Source organism: Salarias fasciatus, chromosome 9, assembly GCF_902148845.1.
Source record: "Salarias fasciatus chromosome 9, fSalaFa1.1, whole genome shotgun sequence".
Lineage (NCBI taxonomy): Eukaryota > Metazoa > Chordata > Actinopteri > Blenniiformes > Blenniidae > Salarias > Salarias fasciatus.
The window spans coordinates 15048585-15067340 of record NC_043753.1 but is presented as its reverse complement, the minus strand read 5'-3'; the positions used below and the strand labels follow the sequence as shown (position 1 = coordinate 15067340).

The 18756-nt window shown below is 42.1% G+C and overlaps 3 protein-coding genes and 1 non-coding gene across 4 annotated transcripts; 1 reads left to right on the top strand and 3 right to left on the bottom strand.

Moving 5' to 3' along the window:
- Positions 1-237: 237 nt before the first annotated feature.
- Positions 238-9894, top strand: mcmdc2 (minichromosome maintenance domain containing 2). Its single transcript, XM_030099739.1, has 15 exons — positions 238-334; positions 403-533; positions 626-685; positions 1116-1311; positions 1463-1585; positions 1678-1779; positions 3045-3185; positions 3286-3511; positions 3590-3795; positions 3875-4032; positions 4311-4490; positions 4565-4704; positions 5194-5303; positions 5576-5770; positions 9400-9894. The coding sequence occupies exons 1-14, from the start codon at positions 238-240 to the stop codon at positions 5740-5742; spliced, it is 2037 nt and encodes a 678-aa protein (XP_029955599.1). The 3' UTR covers positions 5743-5770; positions 9400-9894.
- On the bottom strand, positions 6588-6670 carry LOC115394808 (small nucleolar RNA SNORD87). Its single transcript, XR_003932165.1, has one exon. It is a non-coding gene; the product is annotated as a small nucleolar RNA SNORD87 (small nucleolar RNA).
- tcf24 (transcription factor 24) lies at positions 8734-10188 on the bottom strand. The gene is made up of 3 exons (XM_030099740.1): positions 10089-10188; positions 9310-9749; positions 8734-9175 (listed from the first exon to the last, which is right to left on the bottom strand). The coding sequence occupies exons 2-3, from the start codon at positions 9730-9732 to the stop codon at positions 9068-9070; spliced, it is 531 nt and encodes a 176-aa protein (XP_029955600.1). The 5' UTR covers positions 9733-9749; positions 10089-10188; the 3' UTR covers positions 8734-9067.
- Positions 10189-11710: 1522 nt separating this feature from the next.
- Positions 11711-16009, bottom strand: ppp1r42 (protein phosphatase 1, regulatory subunit 42). The gene is made up of 8 exons (XM_030100083.1): positions 15878-16009; positions 15628-15794; positions 15399-15537; positions 14474-14590; positions 12749-12866; positions 12469-12594; positions 12099-12162; positions 11711-11792 (listed from the first exon to the last, which is right to left on the bottom strand). The coding sequence occupies exons 1-8, from the start codon at positions 16007-16009 to the stop codon at positions 11711-11713; spliced, it is 945 nt and encodes a 314-aa protein (XP_029955943.1).
- Between the last annotated feature and the right edge of the window lie 2747 nt (positions 16010-18756).

Here is an 18756-nt window from a genome sequence, read left to right as displayed (position 1 = left end):
TTATTTCTTTGGGAAAAGGAAGGAACGGGAACTAAACAGCTTAGCTAATATGTCGTAGCAACACGACTCTAACACAGCAATAAAATAATGTGAATTTTTATTTTTATTTAAGATTTTTTTAAAGAATAGTAAGTGTGATAAATGACTGGTTCACAGATAGTTCAGAAAGTTCACGCGCTTACCTGAACTTACCTCCGCCACAGCAGTTTCAACCTTTAGCTTCAGCTTTTAATGAACATGGCGGACGTTTTATCGTTAAAACAATCGATTTTAATCTACTTGGAAAGAAGCGGCGGCCTCGAGAGACTGGCGGAGGACTGCGAGCCTTATAACGGTATCTTATATCGCTGCTTTGAAGGTCGGTACAGCTGATAATTAAGCTAATAGTTCGCTTGTTTCCAGACCCGCAGCGGACCGAGGCCGTCTACAGGTTCAACGTGTCTGTTCATCCTTCTGATGTGATGGAGGTGGATCCCGAGCTGGGAGACTGTTTGCTGCACGACCCCCTCACTGCCACGACTCTCTTCCAGTCTGTACGTGAAAGCTGTCGGCTAACTGCCCAGGGAAGTTAGGTTAAGATGCTAACAATGACATGCTAACTATATTCACCAAATCCCTCTTCTAGGCTTGTTTCCAGGTAATCAAGAGTCTTTCTCTGATTGGAAAACTGCAAACAGAAAGCCAGGTATGAACCAAGCAGGGGTGAAACTACTCCATTGATTAAAATGATAATTAAGAAAGACAAAAATGTAAAGAAATATGGTATTTTGCTGGTTAAATTTTACTTTTTGCGTTTTTTTTTTTCAGTAATAAATGTATTTCCACTGAAAAAATATTAACAATTTTGCATTTGTGGGATGAGCAGCTATCAGAGTTGTAATGATGGAAAATGTCCAAGTCATCTCTCACAATACGAGATTTTCTTTGCTCTTTGGTTACAAATGACAAAGAAAATCTGGACTTCTGGTAAATATAGCAGACACTGACAATGCAGGCAGTGCAGGAGTATCAAACAGCCTGGGCCCTGGTCCCATCTGGCCCCAAGAATAAAAATACTTGACATAAGAAATCAAAGCATTTTTTTCAGTTGTGTTGCCTTTTTTTTTTGTCTTTAGGTCAATGTCATCCTAAACTATACACATTTGCCCCCATTTCCCGAGTACACACTGGACCTCTGTAGATTTCCGCGTGTACATCGCCCCGTGAGGCCTGTCTCCATGGAGGGCCTTGTCATCGCCATCACAAGGGTCACGAAGTACACCCAGGGAGCAAGATTCCTCTGCACGAACGACGACTGCCCCTCTGCTGGAGGTAAGTCCGAAGAATACTCATTCTTTGTCTTAATTGCTTTGGAGCGTTAATTGTTAAAAACAAAAACATCAAGATCTATTCTTGTAGGTTCAGTTTTTCAGAAAAGTAATATTCACAGGTATAATGTTAGATTCAAATCCCATGACTCCAGGGTTCCACCACATCCGGGTCCACACACCCGGAGCCACGGAGTCGGCCGTCGTGAGGAATGACTTCAGCTGCACGAACTGCCGCTCCCCGCTGACGGAGGATGTGAAGTTCAGAGTTTTGGGAGGTGAGAGTAGCTGGGAAGTGCTTCTCAGTTCAGAATGATGTGTGTAATGTGTGGTCATATCTGTGCACTGCGTGTGTTTGTTTTGGCGACAGACAAGCAGCTGGTGGAGCTGATTCACGCCGAAGCGCTGGACGTCCTCACAGGCCGGCACCAAAGCTCACTCAGATACCAATCTGTCACTCTGTTTCTCAGAGGTATGTCTATAAGTTTACAACCCAAATGGGTCATTGTATAGTTTGATTGACATTTATTTATTAATTCAGTCCATTTACACTAAAATAATTGATCATTATCAACAAATTGGACATTCATGACGAGGTGAGAGAAAAGCTGGAGAAATATGTGAGCATTACATCAATCGTCGTGATCCAAATTTATATCCACAAAGAACAGAAACACATCTCATGTGTTCATTTTAGAGTAATAGAATCCTAAAATAAAGAATACAACATCATGACATCAATGTCAAGTGTGCCTATTTATCGATAAAAGCAAATCTTTATGGCCCAGAAAAACAGCTGCATAACAGAAGGGCAAATCTTTTCTCTAAAACCATTTTACCAGCATGCGATCTGTTGGTTGTGTTTCCAGTGTCTGCAAATAGAAAGCCGCGTCACGTTTTGCTGCCCGAGAGACATGAGTGAACATCATTATATGATTTCACCGCATTATCTTGCACGTGTGCGCAGGAGTTTGACAAGGATCCATCTGGTTTGGCATAAAAGAGATGCTGGTATCTTTGCATGAAACCTAAAACACTGGGTTCAAATCGACTGGAATTTGAACCAGTAACCTTGTAATTGATGCCACATTACAAGCACTTGGGTTAAAGACAATAAATTTAAAGGACTGATTGCTATTTTGAATACTGATGTTGTAAACTTGTTAATTTCCTTCCATGCTATTTATTTGTAAAAACACATTCTCATTCATTACATTTGCTCCTACTCACGACGAATGAGGATGTGGTCGTTTATATTTACAGTCAGATCTACTGAGTCTCGCCATTAATTTTCTCTGGCTTTTCAAATGAGGCTCACATTGGCGCACTAGCTCAGTAGGGGAGAGTTTAAACAAATAGATTTCTGTGAAGCCAGCTGTGTGCAGTGCCTCACTGAAGGATATTAAGTGTTTCTGTCCCGTCTAGTAACATTGTCCCACCGGTGCTCCCCGAGAGCTTAGCAAATCTCAGCAACACGATTAACATATTATGTTGACCTAGTCTTGCGGAGGAATTCAATACAGTGGGTTCCCGTTACTAAACATATATGTTAATAAGTGCAAGGAGCACTCATTAGCCGGCTCGGCGATGTGCACAGTGAATTCTTTGTGCTGTAGGCCCCTCTCTGTTTCTCTTGGCAGTGGTTTCTCGGTGGCATGCATGTTTCTTCAGTAATCAGCGGGCAGCAGAGAACAAGCACTTCTGAGTCTCACTGCTTTGTTTTCCTCACTCGCACAGATGAGCTGTGCAACTCAATGAGGATCGGTCGGCGCTACAGACTGCTGGGCATTCCTGCGCATGTCCACAAATGGCCCAACATTGCCTGCAGTGTCGAGGCCAATCGTGTCCAACCGTGGAAGCCAGAATGTAAGGAAGCCAGTTATTTCAGGACTGTAAAAAAAACGTCAGTCAGATATTTAGATCAGCAGTATGACTTATAACCTCCTCTTTCTCACTCCACCTTCAGATTGCAGTAAAGTCAGCGCCAGCTTCCAGCGGTTGTTGAGAGAGACGTCCTCCTCTCTCTGGAGATTCTCGGCCGTTGTGGCTCACTGTTTTGGGCTTCACGTGGCTCCTCCGGGGTCGTACAACACGCTGAAACTGAGCTTGCTGCTCAGCTTGATGCAGACCACCACAGACGCAGAAGACACGTTCCACAACGTGGATCTTCTAGTTGTCACCACTGATACTCTCATAGTGGACAGGTTCAAGGGTTCTGAAACATGATGTTTTATAAATGTAAAGCTTCAGATTAAATCATTATTTCTTCTTCTTGGTGCTAGACTCATGACCTACAGCTTGAGCCTGGCGTGTTGCGGGGTCAAGCATCAGGCCTCTGCGGAGATGTTTGCATCTCTGTCCCACGACGAACACGGAGCAGGCACGGCCAGCATCCACGCCGGTTCTGCCCTGCTCGCCACAGAGGGGATCTGCATGCTGGGAGAACTCAACCGTTACAAAAAGGACAAGCTGGAGACCCTTCAGTCCGGTACACTAATACCATAAGCTGGTTCCCGCTTTGATATCTTCTGCCAAACACGATGCTGAGTGGATTTTTATTTTTCCAGTCCTGGAGAGCCGCACCGTGTCCGTGTTTATCCCAGGGAAGAAGTACGGTGAAGATGCGGACCAGCAGCTTTCATTTCCAGTGCAGTGCAGCTTCTGGGCCCTCACAGACTCTTATCACCGGTCCGGAAGAGCAGACTGCACTTTACTGGGAGCGGCCGTGAGTCACATTACGAACCGCAGTCGTGTAAAGACTGAAAGCAGTTGCATTTTAGATCATTGTCTGGCAGATGCAAACAGCAAATTGAGATAATTTAGGTTTTTTTTTTTTTGGTAGCGTCATTCCTGAACATTTCCCCTGAAATTGTTTTCTTTTTTTTGTTGTTGAAAGAAGCCAACGATATGAGCTCAACAATAAACTACCAAATAAAAGGGATTTTAAGAATAATTTTCAATATTATTTTTAAAAAAATCTGTCATTTCCTTCGTTGTGAGCAGGAAATGGGTCCCGTGCCCGTTCAGCTGGCCGACGCCTTCGGACTGGTGGTTCAGTGTAAAGACGACGTGGCAGAGCGGGCCCTGCTGGCCCAGACGGTTCACACCCTCCAGCAGGCGATCCGGGCGCAAAGACCCCAGCGTTTACCCTGCTGGGAGTTCTCTACCCAAGAGTTCCAGGAGGTTGTGAAATGTCCGTAGGATTAATATGTTGGTGAAAAACATAACCTCAACTTGTTTCATTAATTCTGTTTCAGCTGGTTTCTCATGCTCAGGGTCTTCAGGTCGAGCTGAGTCCAGCAGCCGAGAAAATAATCCACGGTTACTACATGGCAACTCGCAGAGTCCGAACCCAGAGTCAGGGGGTCAACGTGACGGTGGCCTCCATCAAACTACTGTAAGTACGCTGCTGCTGAATGTAAACAAATTATTGGTACACTGTGATTCCATCGTACGTTTCAACGAAGAGCTAAAAACCACACATGGAATCCACACATCTCTGCTGTATATACTGATTTACATCGGGAATATTTTGTATTTCATATAAGTGGTTTCATATAGCTTGTAGATTGCAGTTATATAAAAGGGCAGAAAATGACATGCAGCTAAACATAATCCACTATAACATGATCCATCGTTTAGAATTATCACCTTTCTGTGGCAATAAAAGCTTGAAAAGCAAGCAAGAAGTACTAAGCTGGTACAAGATCTGTGTAATGTCACACTTGCACACTAGATGGCACTCATTCAGACTTTTAAATTTTATGACAGACACTTGTTTTCAAAGTGATGTTGCACAATTCATGCAGAAACAAAATTATGAAATGAACTCTTCGGTCACATCTATATTTAGGTTTGAACCCAGTTTGGTTTTATTTTATCACAGGATATCATTGGCTGAGGCTCACTGCAAATTGTGCCTGAGGACTCTGGTCCTGGAGGAGGACGCTGTGATCGCCGTGCTGCTGTGTGAAAACTCAGTCACTCTCAAACATGGTAATTTCATTTAGGGGGGGAAAAAAAAAATCAGCAATTTACTTAAGAAAATATTCTTAAAATATAAACATGACTCAAATATTCCAATTTTCTTGTGCAACACTATTTTGGCAATATTAGAAATACAATCCTCAAAGATGAATGGTGAAAATGAAATAAAAAGAGATTCAGTAATAAGATCAAGAAATAAATGACATTTTAATTTATTTAATGACCATTATCTTGCTCATTTACAGCAGAGTTTTTGATGAGATGCTGGTTTCTTTCCGCAGGCGCCTCCGCTCTCGTTATTCCCCCCGACGCGGTGTTTCCCTGTGACCTGGCAGGCGGGGACGGACTGCACAAGAGGGACGCCATGCTGGACGAGCTCCACCAAAACATTCTGCGCTTCATCTACGCCTACGCACCTGGAGCAGGGACGTACATTACAGAAGAGTAAGACCTTCAAAAAAAGATCAAAAACACAGGTAGGCAAAAAGTCCAATATCTTCTTTATTATTTTCAGTGCAGATTTATTGAAAACAAAGGTAATTGTAAGTCTTAAATTTGTCAGTGCTGTAAGATTTTGAAACACTGGAAATACATGTACAGGTGTCTTCTTACCAATTGTGCTTCTCCGTGTGTCATCTGGTCATTTACTGGCTCCATACGTTTAACCTTATTAAAAAAAAACAGAACAGTGTGTGTTAAGTTCAAGATAAAATGTCAAACTGTGTAGTTTTGACACCGAGCTCAAGTTCAGTTAGTCACATTTTCATCAGCTGTTTCTCTGATGGGTAAACGGCGAAAAGGTGAACTCATCACGATTTGATCCAGACTGAGGAGCCAAACAACGGCCGGTTATATGAGAGGCTTTACTTACCAGAGAGGAGGTGAAGCCAATACTGCCACGTCTGTAAAGAAACGAAAGACAATGTCTTCATGTCAGGTAAATACAAAAAAGACTTGAAAGCAGACGAGATAAAACTTGTAGCTGTTGAATCAGTAGTCACAATCTCATCACTCTATTTTCTGATGGGTAAACGGCGAAAACGTGAATTCATCATTTTCACAGCCACACTAGTTTCTACTGCTCCAATGTTCAGAGGAAACCTCACGTATCTCTTTAGTTTATTCCACTCACTCCGGGGTGAAATTACCTGATGGGGCGCGGCAGACCAGACGTTCGTGTCCGGATCATTTTATCCGACGGCGCGTGATCTGCAGCAGCTGAAATAAAAACACACTTGGGATCAGTAACCTTCACAATCCAGCATATAACATCAAATTGTCACTTAGTGTGATGCTGGCTATTCAGTTTATCACGTCTTCATCATGTAATTTTCTGATGGGTAAACGGCAAAGAGTGAACTCATCACTGAACCAGCTGCTGAATTCTGGGGAAAAAACTCAAGACTAATGTTAAACATGAAGAACTCACCCGAGAGGCTCAGGATGGGGTGATCTTCAGCGGTGGCACTGCATCTGAAATCACACAACCAGACTTTAGATTTCCACAACTTTTGACCTTTTAATTAAAAATGGCATGTTAGATAAGGTTACTTCTTACCTTGTCAGGTGTACCAAAAAGCCATTTTCCTCCTCAATCCTGAAACACAAAAGTCTAAATTATTGAAAATATCGTCTTCATGTACAGTTCTGAATCAGAACATGGCTGTCACTAACTAGTCAGTGGAAGACATAATTACTCTCAGGAGTGATAGAATATTGATTTTCACCTCAGATGAGTGAAACATACTGAAGGAATAGCCAATACAGGGAGAGCAGATGACTGATCACCTGAAGGTCAAAGGGTACAGTGTAACCCAGCAGCTCTGAGGACGGGTTCAACAGCAGGTCACGACCTCTGCCATGACCTCACCCCCCTCATGTGGGGGCCATGAGGGGCTTCCCCAGCGTGATAATGGAGGAGTCAATTCCCTGACCAGCAGCTCTTCTGCTGACCCCTGGTTCAAGACCCGCGAGGACTGGAGCAAGGAGCTCAACTGTCCAAAACCATGATTGATGTATTTTTCTTTTAAGATCTTCACGTGCTGAGGCTCACACACTCCAAGTGAAGGTCCGATTTAACGATAGTCTTGCTACTTGTGTCATCATTGCAGACCCATCCTAGATGTTAGTATCGAACAGGAGTCACTACTAAACAGTTATGATAAAATCCTCTTTAGCCACGTGTGTGGCTTTAACTGCAAGATGCAAACAAAATAACATGCAATGCTTAAGTTTAAAATGCCTGAATGAACCTAAACTACATCCAGTGATGTTTCTGCAGTTTTTCCCCCGTTGGACGCACACGTGGTGCCGCCCACGTGGCCAACATGCTAACTAGCTTCCTGCTAACCACTAACCTACTCGTGCTAGATCTCACCCTTATTTAGTCTGGTCAACAAATCCAGCATATTGCAGGCTCTAAACTCGTGCAAAACAGGCGCACTGCAGCTTACCTGCGCTGCAAAGGCAGGAAAAGGAAGTTAAACGCGGGACGGGAGAGAAGACACGTCTGCTCGCTGCCGCCATGTCCGAAGCAAGAGGAAGAGTTCCCGGCTGCTGCTCCTCCTTCTGCGCCCAGAAGCTGCGCACTGCAACACTGATGATCTGTCTGTCTGTCTGCTTCAGTACCATGCAACATTTCGAGAGATCTCTGTGATCTGTAATACTACTTATATTATTATAACAACTTATATTGGATATCTATCTATCTATCTATCTATCTATATATAATCATATAATAATATTCTATTTTAATAGTGAATGAAGGTCAACGTTTCTTTAAAAGACTACATTTATGCACTTGGCTTTGTTATTCCTCAATATTATGAGCCATCTCATAAAATCACATTAGTTCTAAAAAAAACAGACAAAAAAAAACAAAACAAAAAAACCCCCAAACAATAAGAATTGGAGCGATTGAAGACAAGCAAACTGTTCATCATGTTTCATCCCTTCAAAAAAGTAAATTTAAATTATTTGCGTCTTCATTAAATTGTCTGAACATAGTTTCTTCTTCTTCTTCATCTTCTTCTTCTTTTTATTATTATTATTATTATTATTATTATTATTATTATTATTGTTATTGTTATTTTAGTATTAGTATTATTAATTTATTTTTTAATTTTTTGAAGGCTTGGAAACAAATATTCCCTGTGTGTAACACAACAGAGCAGGTGCAGATTTTTTTTCAGTCACAAATGTCTTTATTGCGACTTTTATCACGGTGCACGTCTCCGTTGGATTTTACTAAATGTCACGATACTAATCAAAATTTTTAAAAAAAAATAATAAGAATAATTTAACGTGTGTAAAAATGCCAATGCAATTTAGGATTACGTTTTTTTCTTCCAATGAAACTTTTACAGACGTCTTTTGTCACGTTATTTATTCACAAACACAAATACAACCATGCATGTAAAAATAAGGAAGATGAGATGAAGAGCCTCCATTGTCGGCTCCCTGACAGACCACTTCACATGACAGATGATAAGTTATTCACACATGCATTTAGTGCAAATGTCTCCACTGAAAGTGCACAAGTCAAGCATGACGGGCTCGTGGAATTCCTGCAGATGAACCATGGCACATGTGTGGAACTGCACAATGCAAACGGAATGAGCCTAAAGAACACGTTTACTCCAATTCTATACATTAAATTCACTTAATATATTAATTCACACTGTATTGCTTTCCGTGGAAATTGGACAGGCTGCAGTAGAAATAAAGCATGAAATCATGCACTTAATTATACTGCTGGATGTAGATGGTTCATGTTACTGAGATGTGGACGATGACGGGCCTTGATTCTCCTCTGAAGGGTTTGAAGAGTTCAGGAATTGTCCACTCGCTCCGACGTACAGTCTGGATCTCATTGGCCACTTCTGTGAAAATATTAAAATTCTTTATGTAAAAAGTGATGATTTATCTACCATTTTAATGAAAAATTATCAGACATAAAATAACTATATTAAGTGCATATGTTTAAGTAATAAAGAGTTATTTTCTCGTGGCTGACCTTGACAGGGTGCAGGTATCCGTCTCCTTTCAGGGAGTGTAACGCCTCAGTCTTGGTGCTCTCTCCCTCCTCCGCGCCTTCCTCCTGCAGAGTTCGAGTTAAATGCGCGATGTAGGTGGTGGCCAGGATCAGCACGTCCAGTTTGGACAGCTTGGTGTCCGGCGGCACCGACGGCAGAGTCCTCTGCAGCTCCAGGAAGGCGTTCCTCAGGGTCTGCACCCGGCTCCTCTCCCGGGCCGCGTTGGCCGCCGCCGGCCGGCCTCTGCCGCCGAGCCCGGCCGTCTGCAGCACCCTGGCCCGGTGGAGCTCCCGGCGGCGGCCGTCCGGACTCGGGCTGGAGCTGGGGCTGGACGCCGGGCTGTCATCCACCGCCGCCCCGGAGCAGCTGCCGCCGTCCATCCGGAGCGTCTGTCTGCCGACCATCCGGCGCCCTTACAAACCTGAGGAGAGAAACCGGCCGTCACTTTGAGGAGTTCAGTAGTTCTTTTTTTCTTGTTGTGTATTTATTAAAACCCGTTCGGTGCTGTACTGTTAAATAACTTTTAACTTATTTTATAATCCATAATATTAAAGTAATGTTCTCGATCTTGTCTCCGGTTTCAATGATCTGTCAAATTGTGCCAAGAATATTATCAAATGCTGAGATCTTCACTTTATACACTGAGAAACTTGAAAAAAAGATGTATATAAAGCAAACAGACAGCTTCTCATCCTGATCGTCCAGTGAGTGGCATGTCAGAAACGTTTTTTCCAGGTCGTTGGTCTGATAAGGAGTTTACCTCTGCTGTTCCTCAAAGGCGCTGGTTTGGAAAACGACATGAAGGCGAGCCAAAGAAGTCTTCTTTCAAAGACAGGAAAGTGCTCGTTGATAGTCCCAGATCCTGATCCTGAAGAGAAGCGGCGCGTCTGCAGGACCGGAGCGCACCGGCGGCACCGTTGCGCGCATCCAAGCGCTTCACCTGTGCGCGTAAAAGTCTCCGGACTCAGGAGCGCCTCATTTATTGGACGCAGAACGTGGCGGATCGGTCTTTTAAATCACTCTCCTCATTCCCTTTCTCGACTTATCCCTGCGTGGAGGCAGCAGAGGCTCGCTTTCAGCGCCAGAGGCAGGGCTCCCTCTTCCTCCAGCTGTGATCTGTGCGGGCCATATCCGCCTCTAATTGGCTGCGAACCTGACCCTGTATTTTCTTTATAAGCCTATCAAAATGTGGCAAAAGCATGAAACGGAGTCAGAATTACCCCCAAAATGGGCTCTTCGTGGCCAGAAGTGAAAAAAAAAACAAAAAACTATTGGAGCCGAACGCTATTTGCAATAGACCATGAAGACAAACTGACAAGTGTAAGATGATATGCAAAACATTTGACGAATTGCCCGGGTGTCTTGAATTGCAAGCTCATTGGAACAGCTAATAAATAAACTCCAGCGCTGCAATCAACAGGCAGGCATTGAGGAAATTCTTGCGAGACTCATAAATTAATCACTCGGATTTTCTTTGCTCCAAACGGAGATGTCGGCAAATTAATGAAAGGAATTATTCATAATATGTATATCCTCGGACTGTTCTTAATAAACATTGTTTTTGTAGGGATGGGGGTAACAGTATACTGCTCCGGGCCACTCATTACAAGCCAAAGTAAAATAAGGTTAAGTAAGCTTGTTGTTGCCCTCATTATCTCACATCATCTTTCAGAGGGTGTAAGCACCCACATGGCTCCTAAAACCTCATTCAAACTCAGAGGAACAATGTTCATAAATAAGCACATCCACATTCTTATTGTATTTGAGAAATTCCAAAAAAAAAAGTCAGACTCATTTCTCACAGCTGTTTGGATGGGAGCATGTGTTGTTGGCTTTGGATGGTGTAAAGACTTGTAGTGATAAGGCAGAGGGATCATTTGTATTGTGCCACTCTGGATCTGGCTGCACACTTTTTACTGGAATGTACTCAGAAGAAAAATTAAACACATCATAGGAAATGTCGGGTTATAAGCAAATATGTGATTATTTATATCCTCAGTCCCAAAAAATAAAGGCAGAAACGAAGCAGCTGTGAAAATGAGGGGAAGCAACACACATGGATGTTCATTTACTCTTTAATTTTTGGAGACTTTCCCTGGCTATTAGTTCAGTTATATCAGTCATAAAATGAAAATATGCGGTGAGACGTGAGATGTTTGTTAAGCGCTGGAATCCTTCAGGACACTGCAGCGACTCTGCGGATGTGTGGACGTCCTGGAGAAGGGGACGCTCCCAGTCTGTCCTTGATATGAAATATCCAGTGATCGAGGCCGAGGTGCTCCAACATGCCAGAGGTGTGTGTGTAGGTGTGTGTGTGTGTGTGTGTGTGTGTGTGTGTGTGTGTGTGTGTGTGTGTGTGTGCTTTGGAGCAGGTCTGCTCTGCTATGCCTCCATATGTCTGAACAGCAGCGGTGAAATAGGAACACGACTGTGGCCGTTCATGGGAATCCCTAATGCTGGCGCCCTACAAAAAGACAAACGAAAACTTATCTAATATTAAAAATTAAATAAAAATGTATCATTGCTCAAGCAAGAAATGTTACATCTCAAACCAGAAAGTAAAAGGAAAATAAATTAAAATGAGAAAGCCTCAATTTATATTAAAACAACTGAATGGACAGTGATGGCCTCTGATTCTGGGCAGCATGAAATCAAGAAACACTTTTGCACATTTTAGCATAAAGCCTATCAGCTCTGTTTTCATATCAAGAGCAGCATCATTCAGTTTATTCTAGACATCACTGAACGGTGAGACTGTAATGGCGTCTACCTCTGTATGTCCATGTGGCTGTAGATGTGACCTGGAGCCGGGCCTTGACCCACGGAGAAGCTGTCTGGAACATAAACAAATTCAAATACACAAGATTTTCAGGTTTAAAACAAACGATGAATGTGTCGCACAGCTAATTATGCCGGGGTTATTTCAGTCTTTCATGTGGCTTCCTCATTTAACTGAGTTAAGGGAGTGTTTAGAGTGTTGAACTGATATAAATTATAATCATAACACACTTGTATGGAACAACAGAAAAATAATATACAAGTGATCATTAATAAAATGTCTCATGCAAAATGTATGATCAATACAATATTAACAGAGATGACAATGAAAACCTAATAAAATCCTAAATTGAGAGACATACCTCGGTCCAGATATGCTCCAGACAGCGTGGATCTGTTGTTTTTCACCCTCCTGGCCTGTTTTGATGCTTTCCATTTAATTAGGAACTGTCTGGTTAATTCATTAATTTCCTTTCCATCTAGAGTTTCTGAAAAATAAATTCAAAAATATATGCATAAAACCATAAAGGAAACAAGGTGTATTTATGATTTATTATGTTAGTACACCTTCAATATTTATCTACATATGAAAATACATTTTCAAACACATATATCAAGGTGAATAAATCAATAAAGTTTTACCAAGAGTTTTGCACTCAGTGATGAGGCGGTCTCTGTATTTTGGCCTTTTACACACTGGATTTCCAGACAAGTCCATGAAACGAAGCTGAGGCCAGTGGCTGAACAGTTCCTCTAACCCCTGAGAAGCATAAACAATGATCTAATAATTTGATTGAAAAATAAAAGAACGCCCAACTTTGTGCTCAACAATTTGTTATGAGGTCAGTAATTAGAGGCAAAGATAAGAATAAAAAAAAAAGTTTTGAAGACATGGCATATATGTGAATGGCAAAAGTGAAACAGAGGGGCTGAAAGAAAGTGCATAAACAACACATCAGTCTGTTTTAATAAACAGTGTCGCCGGTGTCATGTAACTACAAGTTCTCTCCTGGGGCGGCGTGAGGCTGGCTCCTCCAGCCAGTTGCCTGCAGTTGTATGTTTATCTAAAGGCACATTAATCCAAGCTTGGAAATATGAATACTCTCTGGACACGCTCTGATTGTTCATTGCCTTCCTGTCTTGGCCAAAGCGCTTCCACTTTTCCAGCTTGAGCTGCAATCAGTTCAGAGGGGACCCCCGAGCGCCGCGCGCTCCCAGGCTTTGATAAATGATCGTGTCAGGGCCGTCACTCAGAAGGCCCTCACTGAAGAGGAGCCCAGCGCCAAATTGCCCCCCGCACGGGGGCGTGGAGAAACCGCCGGGGCCGGAGAGCGGCTGAGCGCGCCCGGCTCGCTCGCCCGGACTAATGATGGGCCAGTTATGAACCTGTATTTGACCAGAGCTTCGATTCCCCTGTCCTCTACTGCCCTGCGCACGGCTAACAGCCTCAGAAGATGCTCCCCATTTGTCACCCAGGCAGACTGCCTGTCATAATCTATTTTAAAAAATCCATAATGTTCCTCTGGATTTTGACCAAATGGTGCAGAAGAAGGAATTGATCCTTTAGAGCGCTGTCTTTGCAGAATCAATAGTGGCAGACGGGTTGTATAAATTATAGGAGATATCTGCTAAAAATGACACGTGTACAATTACCTGCATCAACATCTGCAAAAAGAGGTAAGAAAGCAGTCAATAGCGAGTGCTATTGCTATTAATCTTTGCGTTAATCTACAGTGATAATGACCAATTATGGCATTTTAATGAAACTCATTACACTTTTCAGCTGGTACATCAGTTAAAACTGAAAAATCCCCGTCGTTACAGAGTCAGCCTGAAAAATAAAGGCCTCATTTATCAAAAGTCCACCGGCATAAATCACATCTCTGCCTCAGATTAATCTCCGATAAAGTGATATCCTGGTGGTTCGGGATATCAAATAGAGGATTTAAAGGCAAAGGGGGAAAATTCAACCTTCCGAGGAAAGAGAGAAACTTGTGCTTGTTTAAAGCTGTCAGCGAGAAAAGTCTCCCGGGGAATAGCTCGCTGATTTGTTGAATAATTTTGACCCTGTGCGAGCTACAGAGACTGGGAACCCCTGGCAGGATTTGCAGGATTTGGTTCTTTACAGCCCACTTCTCCATAGAATTTCACACACCGCTGCAGAAATCACAACGTTAACGCCAAGCCGATCAGCTAATAAACGGCACGCTGATTTTAACATCCTGTGTCGTGCATAGCTGCTGTGATGTGGTGTTCAATGGAATGTGAAACTTGCAGTTTTCACTTCTGTCACACACGGATATAAATCTTGAAAATCAACTGTAACACAAGCATCTTCAGTTCAGTCTTATAAAAGAATATATTTACCTCTATATTGTGCAGCTTATTGCCAGCAGCAGAAAAATGCTGGAGTCCTTTCAGCACAGAGAGGTCCTGGATGTCATCGATGTTGTTGTTATCAATATTCAGGACACACAGAGACTCCTGTACCAAGAGATATCAAGAAAGAAAAAATATATTCAGGGGTTTTCAAAGGTTGAAGTTCAGATTTCCTTGTGCCTTTCACATGTAAGGTATCATTTCTCTGTGATCTTTTGTTCGAAAACCAATTTAAGCCAGTGTGATGTTGGAATAATAAGATTATATTTTGCAGACATTCAACTTCTTAAGCGTCTACTGTGTCTAAAAATGTTTCATAGGATTTTTTAAATCCTTTTTGGCTTATTATCTCTCTTTCTGTTAAGCGTCCGGATTTCTTCTCTGTCCATGTTTAAACTACTGGGAGTCCATCCAAATCAGGCTCTATAAGGAGCTCTCGCTAAATATTCATCATGGTTTTGAAGTTCTATATAATGGCACATTTATAAAAAGCTGGAACTCTTTAAATTTGCACAGCAATTTCTTTAATTTATCCAAACAAACTAGAAGCTGGGACTTTTGGTGTGTTTATTCGTCGCCCGGGCGGTAAACGAAGTAAACAAACCAAACTGATTTGTCCGACCGGAGGGCAACAGAGGTCTCTTTGATATCATCAAACCCTGCACAACACTGCTTTTACAAGGATCACACGAGTCTGAGGCACCTGAGATCTTCGCCACCAGACAAGATAACCTGCCATCTGACACATCGCGCAGCGGTTTGTGTACCTTCTTCTCTCTCGAATCCCACATAAAATTTCCAATGAAATAAATGAGCAGAACCTCCCCAAACTACCCAGAGAGTATGGGAGACTTTTTTTCTTTTTTTCCCTGGTGCTATTTCTGTACGAAACAGTGCAAAAAATAGGTCATACGGCAAGTGAGAGAAGAGTCTGGGGGTCAAAGAGCAACTTTTCCTCTGGTGTCAGCCTCTGATTCTCCAGATGAAGCTCCTTGAGCTGGTGGAGCTGCTCCAAGCCTTCCACCACAGCAATTCTGTTTCCACCCAGATACCTAGAGAGCAGGAAAACCACACACATGTTCACACATACCTCAGACTTCTATTATTATCGCAGCGCCGAGGAGAATCAATCCCGTACTCACAGTTTGGAGAGTTTCTGCAGATTGTGGAGGTTGTCGATATGAGTGATGTTGTTGTTCTGCATATATAGATGGGTGAGGTTGGAGGCGAAGCCAAGGTTGTGGATGTATGTGATGTGATTATCATACAAGTAAAGGACGGTGAGGTTTTTACACGCAGAGAGATCTCCCTAAAATGAAAATCAGAGGAATTTAAAAAGATAAATGTGTGGTTAAAAGCAGGAAATAAAGCACATGAAGGCCGGCCACTTACAATAGCTTCAATATTATTGCTGGAGAAGTAGAGGTGGGTGAGATTCTTGAGGTAGTCTTTGAAAGAGCGGCCCCTTTTCTTTTTGAAGTGGTTTCTGGACTTCGCAATCAGATCTACAGTAAGATGCACCATGGTGGCTTCTCAAAGTCTCTGCTTCAGAGAGGATCTCTTTCAGCTTCAGCCAAGCATTCAGTCCACAGCAGAGACTCAGACGGCCTGTTTGAGAGGAAAATAGACCTCACGCTGACCGAGTAAGCAGCCAAAATGTTGAAAGAAGTGAAATGACAAGAGGATTTGTGACTGCAAATGACAGACTGGGCATGTTCATATTTCTTTGAATGTCTAAATATTAACTGTCAGTCTACAAGTAGAAATAATTAGTGGGAAACATGACATTTTTCAAGAAGGCTGCAAAGAGGGAAATGGATTGAGTAGACCACTGAGTCTGTGTTGTAATTAGGGGGATCTCTTCCCCCATGTAGTCTGGGCAAAGTTTCCCCTGATTCCTCTAATATCGTTTCCCAGTGGGGTTGTTCATTAGCTCGACCTCCAGGTGAGGTATTCAGGTTTGATTCTTCCATGTGGCCGGCGGCTAAACGCTGTAAGGAGGGAGACACATGACACCTACTCTCTTCCACATTTCATCTCGATTTATCTGGAGAAAAATGAAGCCGATCGATAAAAGCAGGGCTGGACTATGGAGAGGAGCTGACAGGTTTCCCATATTTACTGCATCAAACTAGCATGTCGTGAATATCTCCACATTCAGCGTGAACGTATCCTACAATATGGCGCATTTAAATAACTTTAAACATCCGGTAAATTCTCTTACCTTTGAGGATAGGCTGAAAGTTTTTTTTTTTTTTTATGTGAACTAATTCTTCTGTTTTCGAAGACGTAACGTAAACTGCGACGTTTGACGCTTTGTTTGGGGCCGTCAAGCCGTTGCTATAGAAACCACAGCGGAAGACGAAGCGGGTCGACGATTTCAACGGGTCACCGAATTTGACGCAACACCTCCAAAACTACTTAGAACTCATAATATTCACACAACTACTCTTACACAGCCTGAATTTTACTCAGTTGCAAGTAAAAGTACTCTTGCTTAAAATAGTCGAGCAATGTATGTTGTACCGTTAACAAAAACTATTAAAATACTTAGTTACTTTGGGATAATAAATACAAAATAAAATGCATTAGTTCCCAATGAAGCAACTTTTATCAACAAATGTAGGTGTTAAACAAAGATTTGATCAGTTTTGAGAGAAAGATTATTGATTACAAAATAGCCAGATCAAAAGCTGTGAATATTAATTCAAATTGAGGGCATACATAGGAACTTAAAATAGATTAGATCAGTGGACTTTATTGTAACTTCATTGTCCTTTCAAGGAAATTGGTTTTCAGCCCAAAAAAATATAAGACTGGGACTTTGTGTGTATTGGACATATTTAACACTCCTTGCTACCTTTGTCGTCAGTTTGACTGAAAAATAAAACAGGCATAATTTCACAGAAAAATCTGAAAATAACATTACTGTAAACTATGTTAAGGCTAATAATATGAAGTCAAAATGAGTAAAATTGGTGAATCTTACAGTTTTACACATTTTAATAATTATTTAATGCATCTTATTTGATGCACTTCAATATATTAACTTGCGCTCTATTTGTGGTAAACATGTAATTTCATTAAACAGAAGTGTTTTCCATTCAAGACAACATACCGAGGAAAGGGTACGACCCATGTCTCTCAGTGACCCCTGCAGTGTAATCTATATCAGGTCACGACCTGGGTTTCCTGTGAGAGAGAGAGAGAGAGAGAGACATGCATTCACTTATGCAGGAGCACACAGCAAAGAGGAAGTGGGGTACATACATCTTTTTGAGTTGGGATCAACTTCTTCACACATGGTCTAATGCTCACAGCCAAATTCAATACAATACATCCGAAAATCTTTTCAAGGCAATTGGATCTGCAGGGCCCACATACTTTCAGCTATCCATAGTTATGGATCTGTTTCATCAGCCTTCTGCTCTCATGAGTCGTCAAACACAAAGGTGTCAAACTACTGCAAAGAAAGCTTTATATAGTAATGAGGAGCGCACAGATTATAATATTACATTTTAAACAAGAAGGTTGAGCAGATTTTTGGCTGCCCACAATTTGACTTGATTAAAATTAACATAAATTTCCTTATTGCAGCTTTAGTCATGCATACAAATGTCCATCTGGGGATAATCACAATATTTACATGTCTGAACGAGTTCAATATGTTTCGGTGTTATTTAAATCACCATGAAAGACCAAAAATTAAGCGAAACTATTTTAAGAGAGCATACTTGAAATGTTTGCTCAGCACTGCGACTGTCATCTATGTAATACATTTAAATATCTGGCAAAAAAAAATTAAGCTATTCAGTTCAAGGTGTGCCAAAACCTAATCCAAACAAGTAAATTTTTTTAAAAATTACATCAGAAATAATCTAATAAGTTGCCTCTTTCCAAAGCACAATACGCAAAACCCTCCATTCTGAAACATGGCTTAAATAACGGTAGAAGAAAATCATTACAAGAAGCGGTGCCAAAGCTCATGCAAGTGAGAGAAAGCAGGCGCTTCCACTGTCCCACTGGGATTCTCTCCTCTGCAATACATGACATCAAAAATATACATTCGGCCATTACAATACCATAAAGGAAGACATCACGCAAACCCGGGCCAAAGCAGCTGTCAGCTCAAAAAAGGGCAGACGCAGTGAGTGTCTGCCCCGATGGAGAGCAGACACGCGGGGGTGAATAGACTCCAGTGTGCGCGGCTTCTGTTTCTGCGCTGCATCACTGCCACATCACAACGGGGCGAGCGGGCCGCTCTGCCAGAG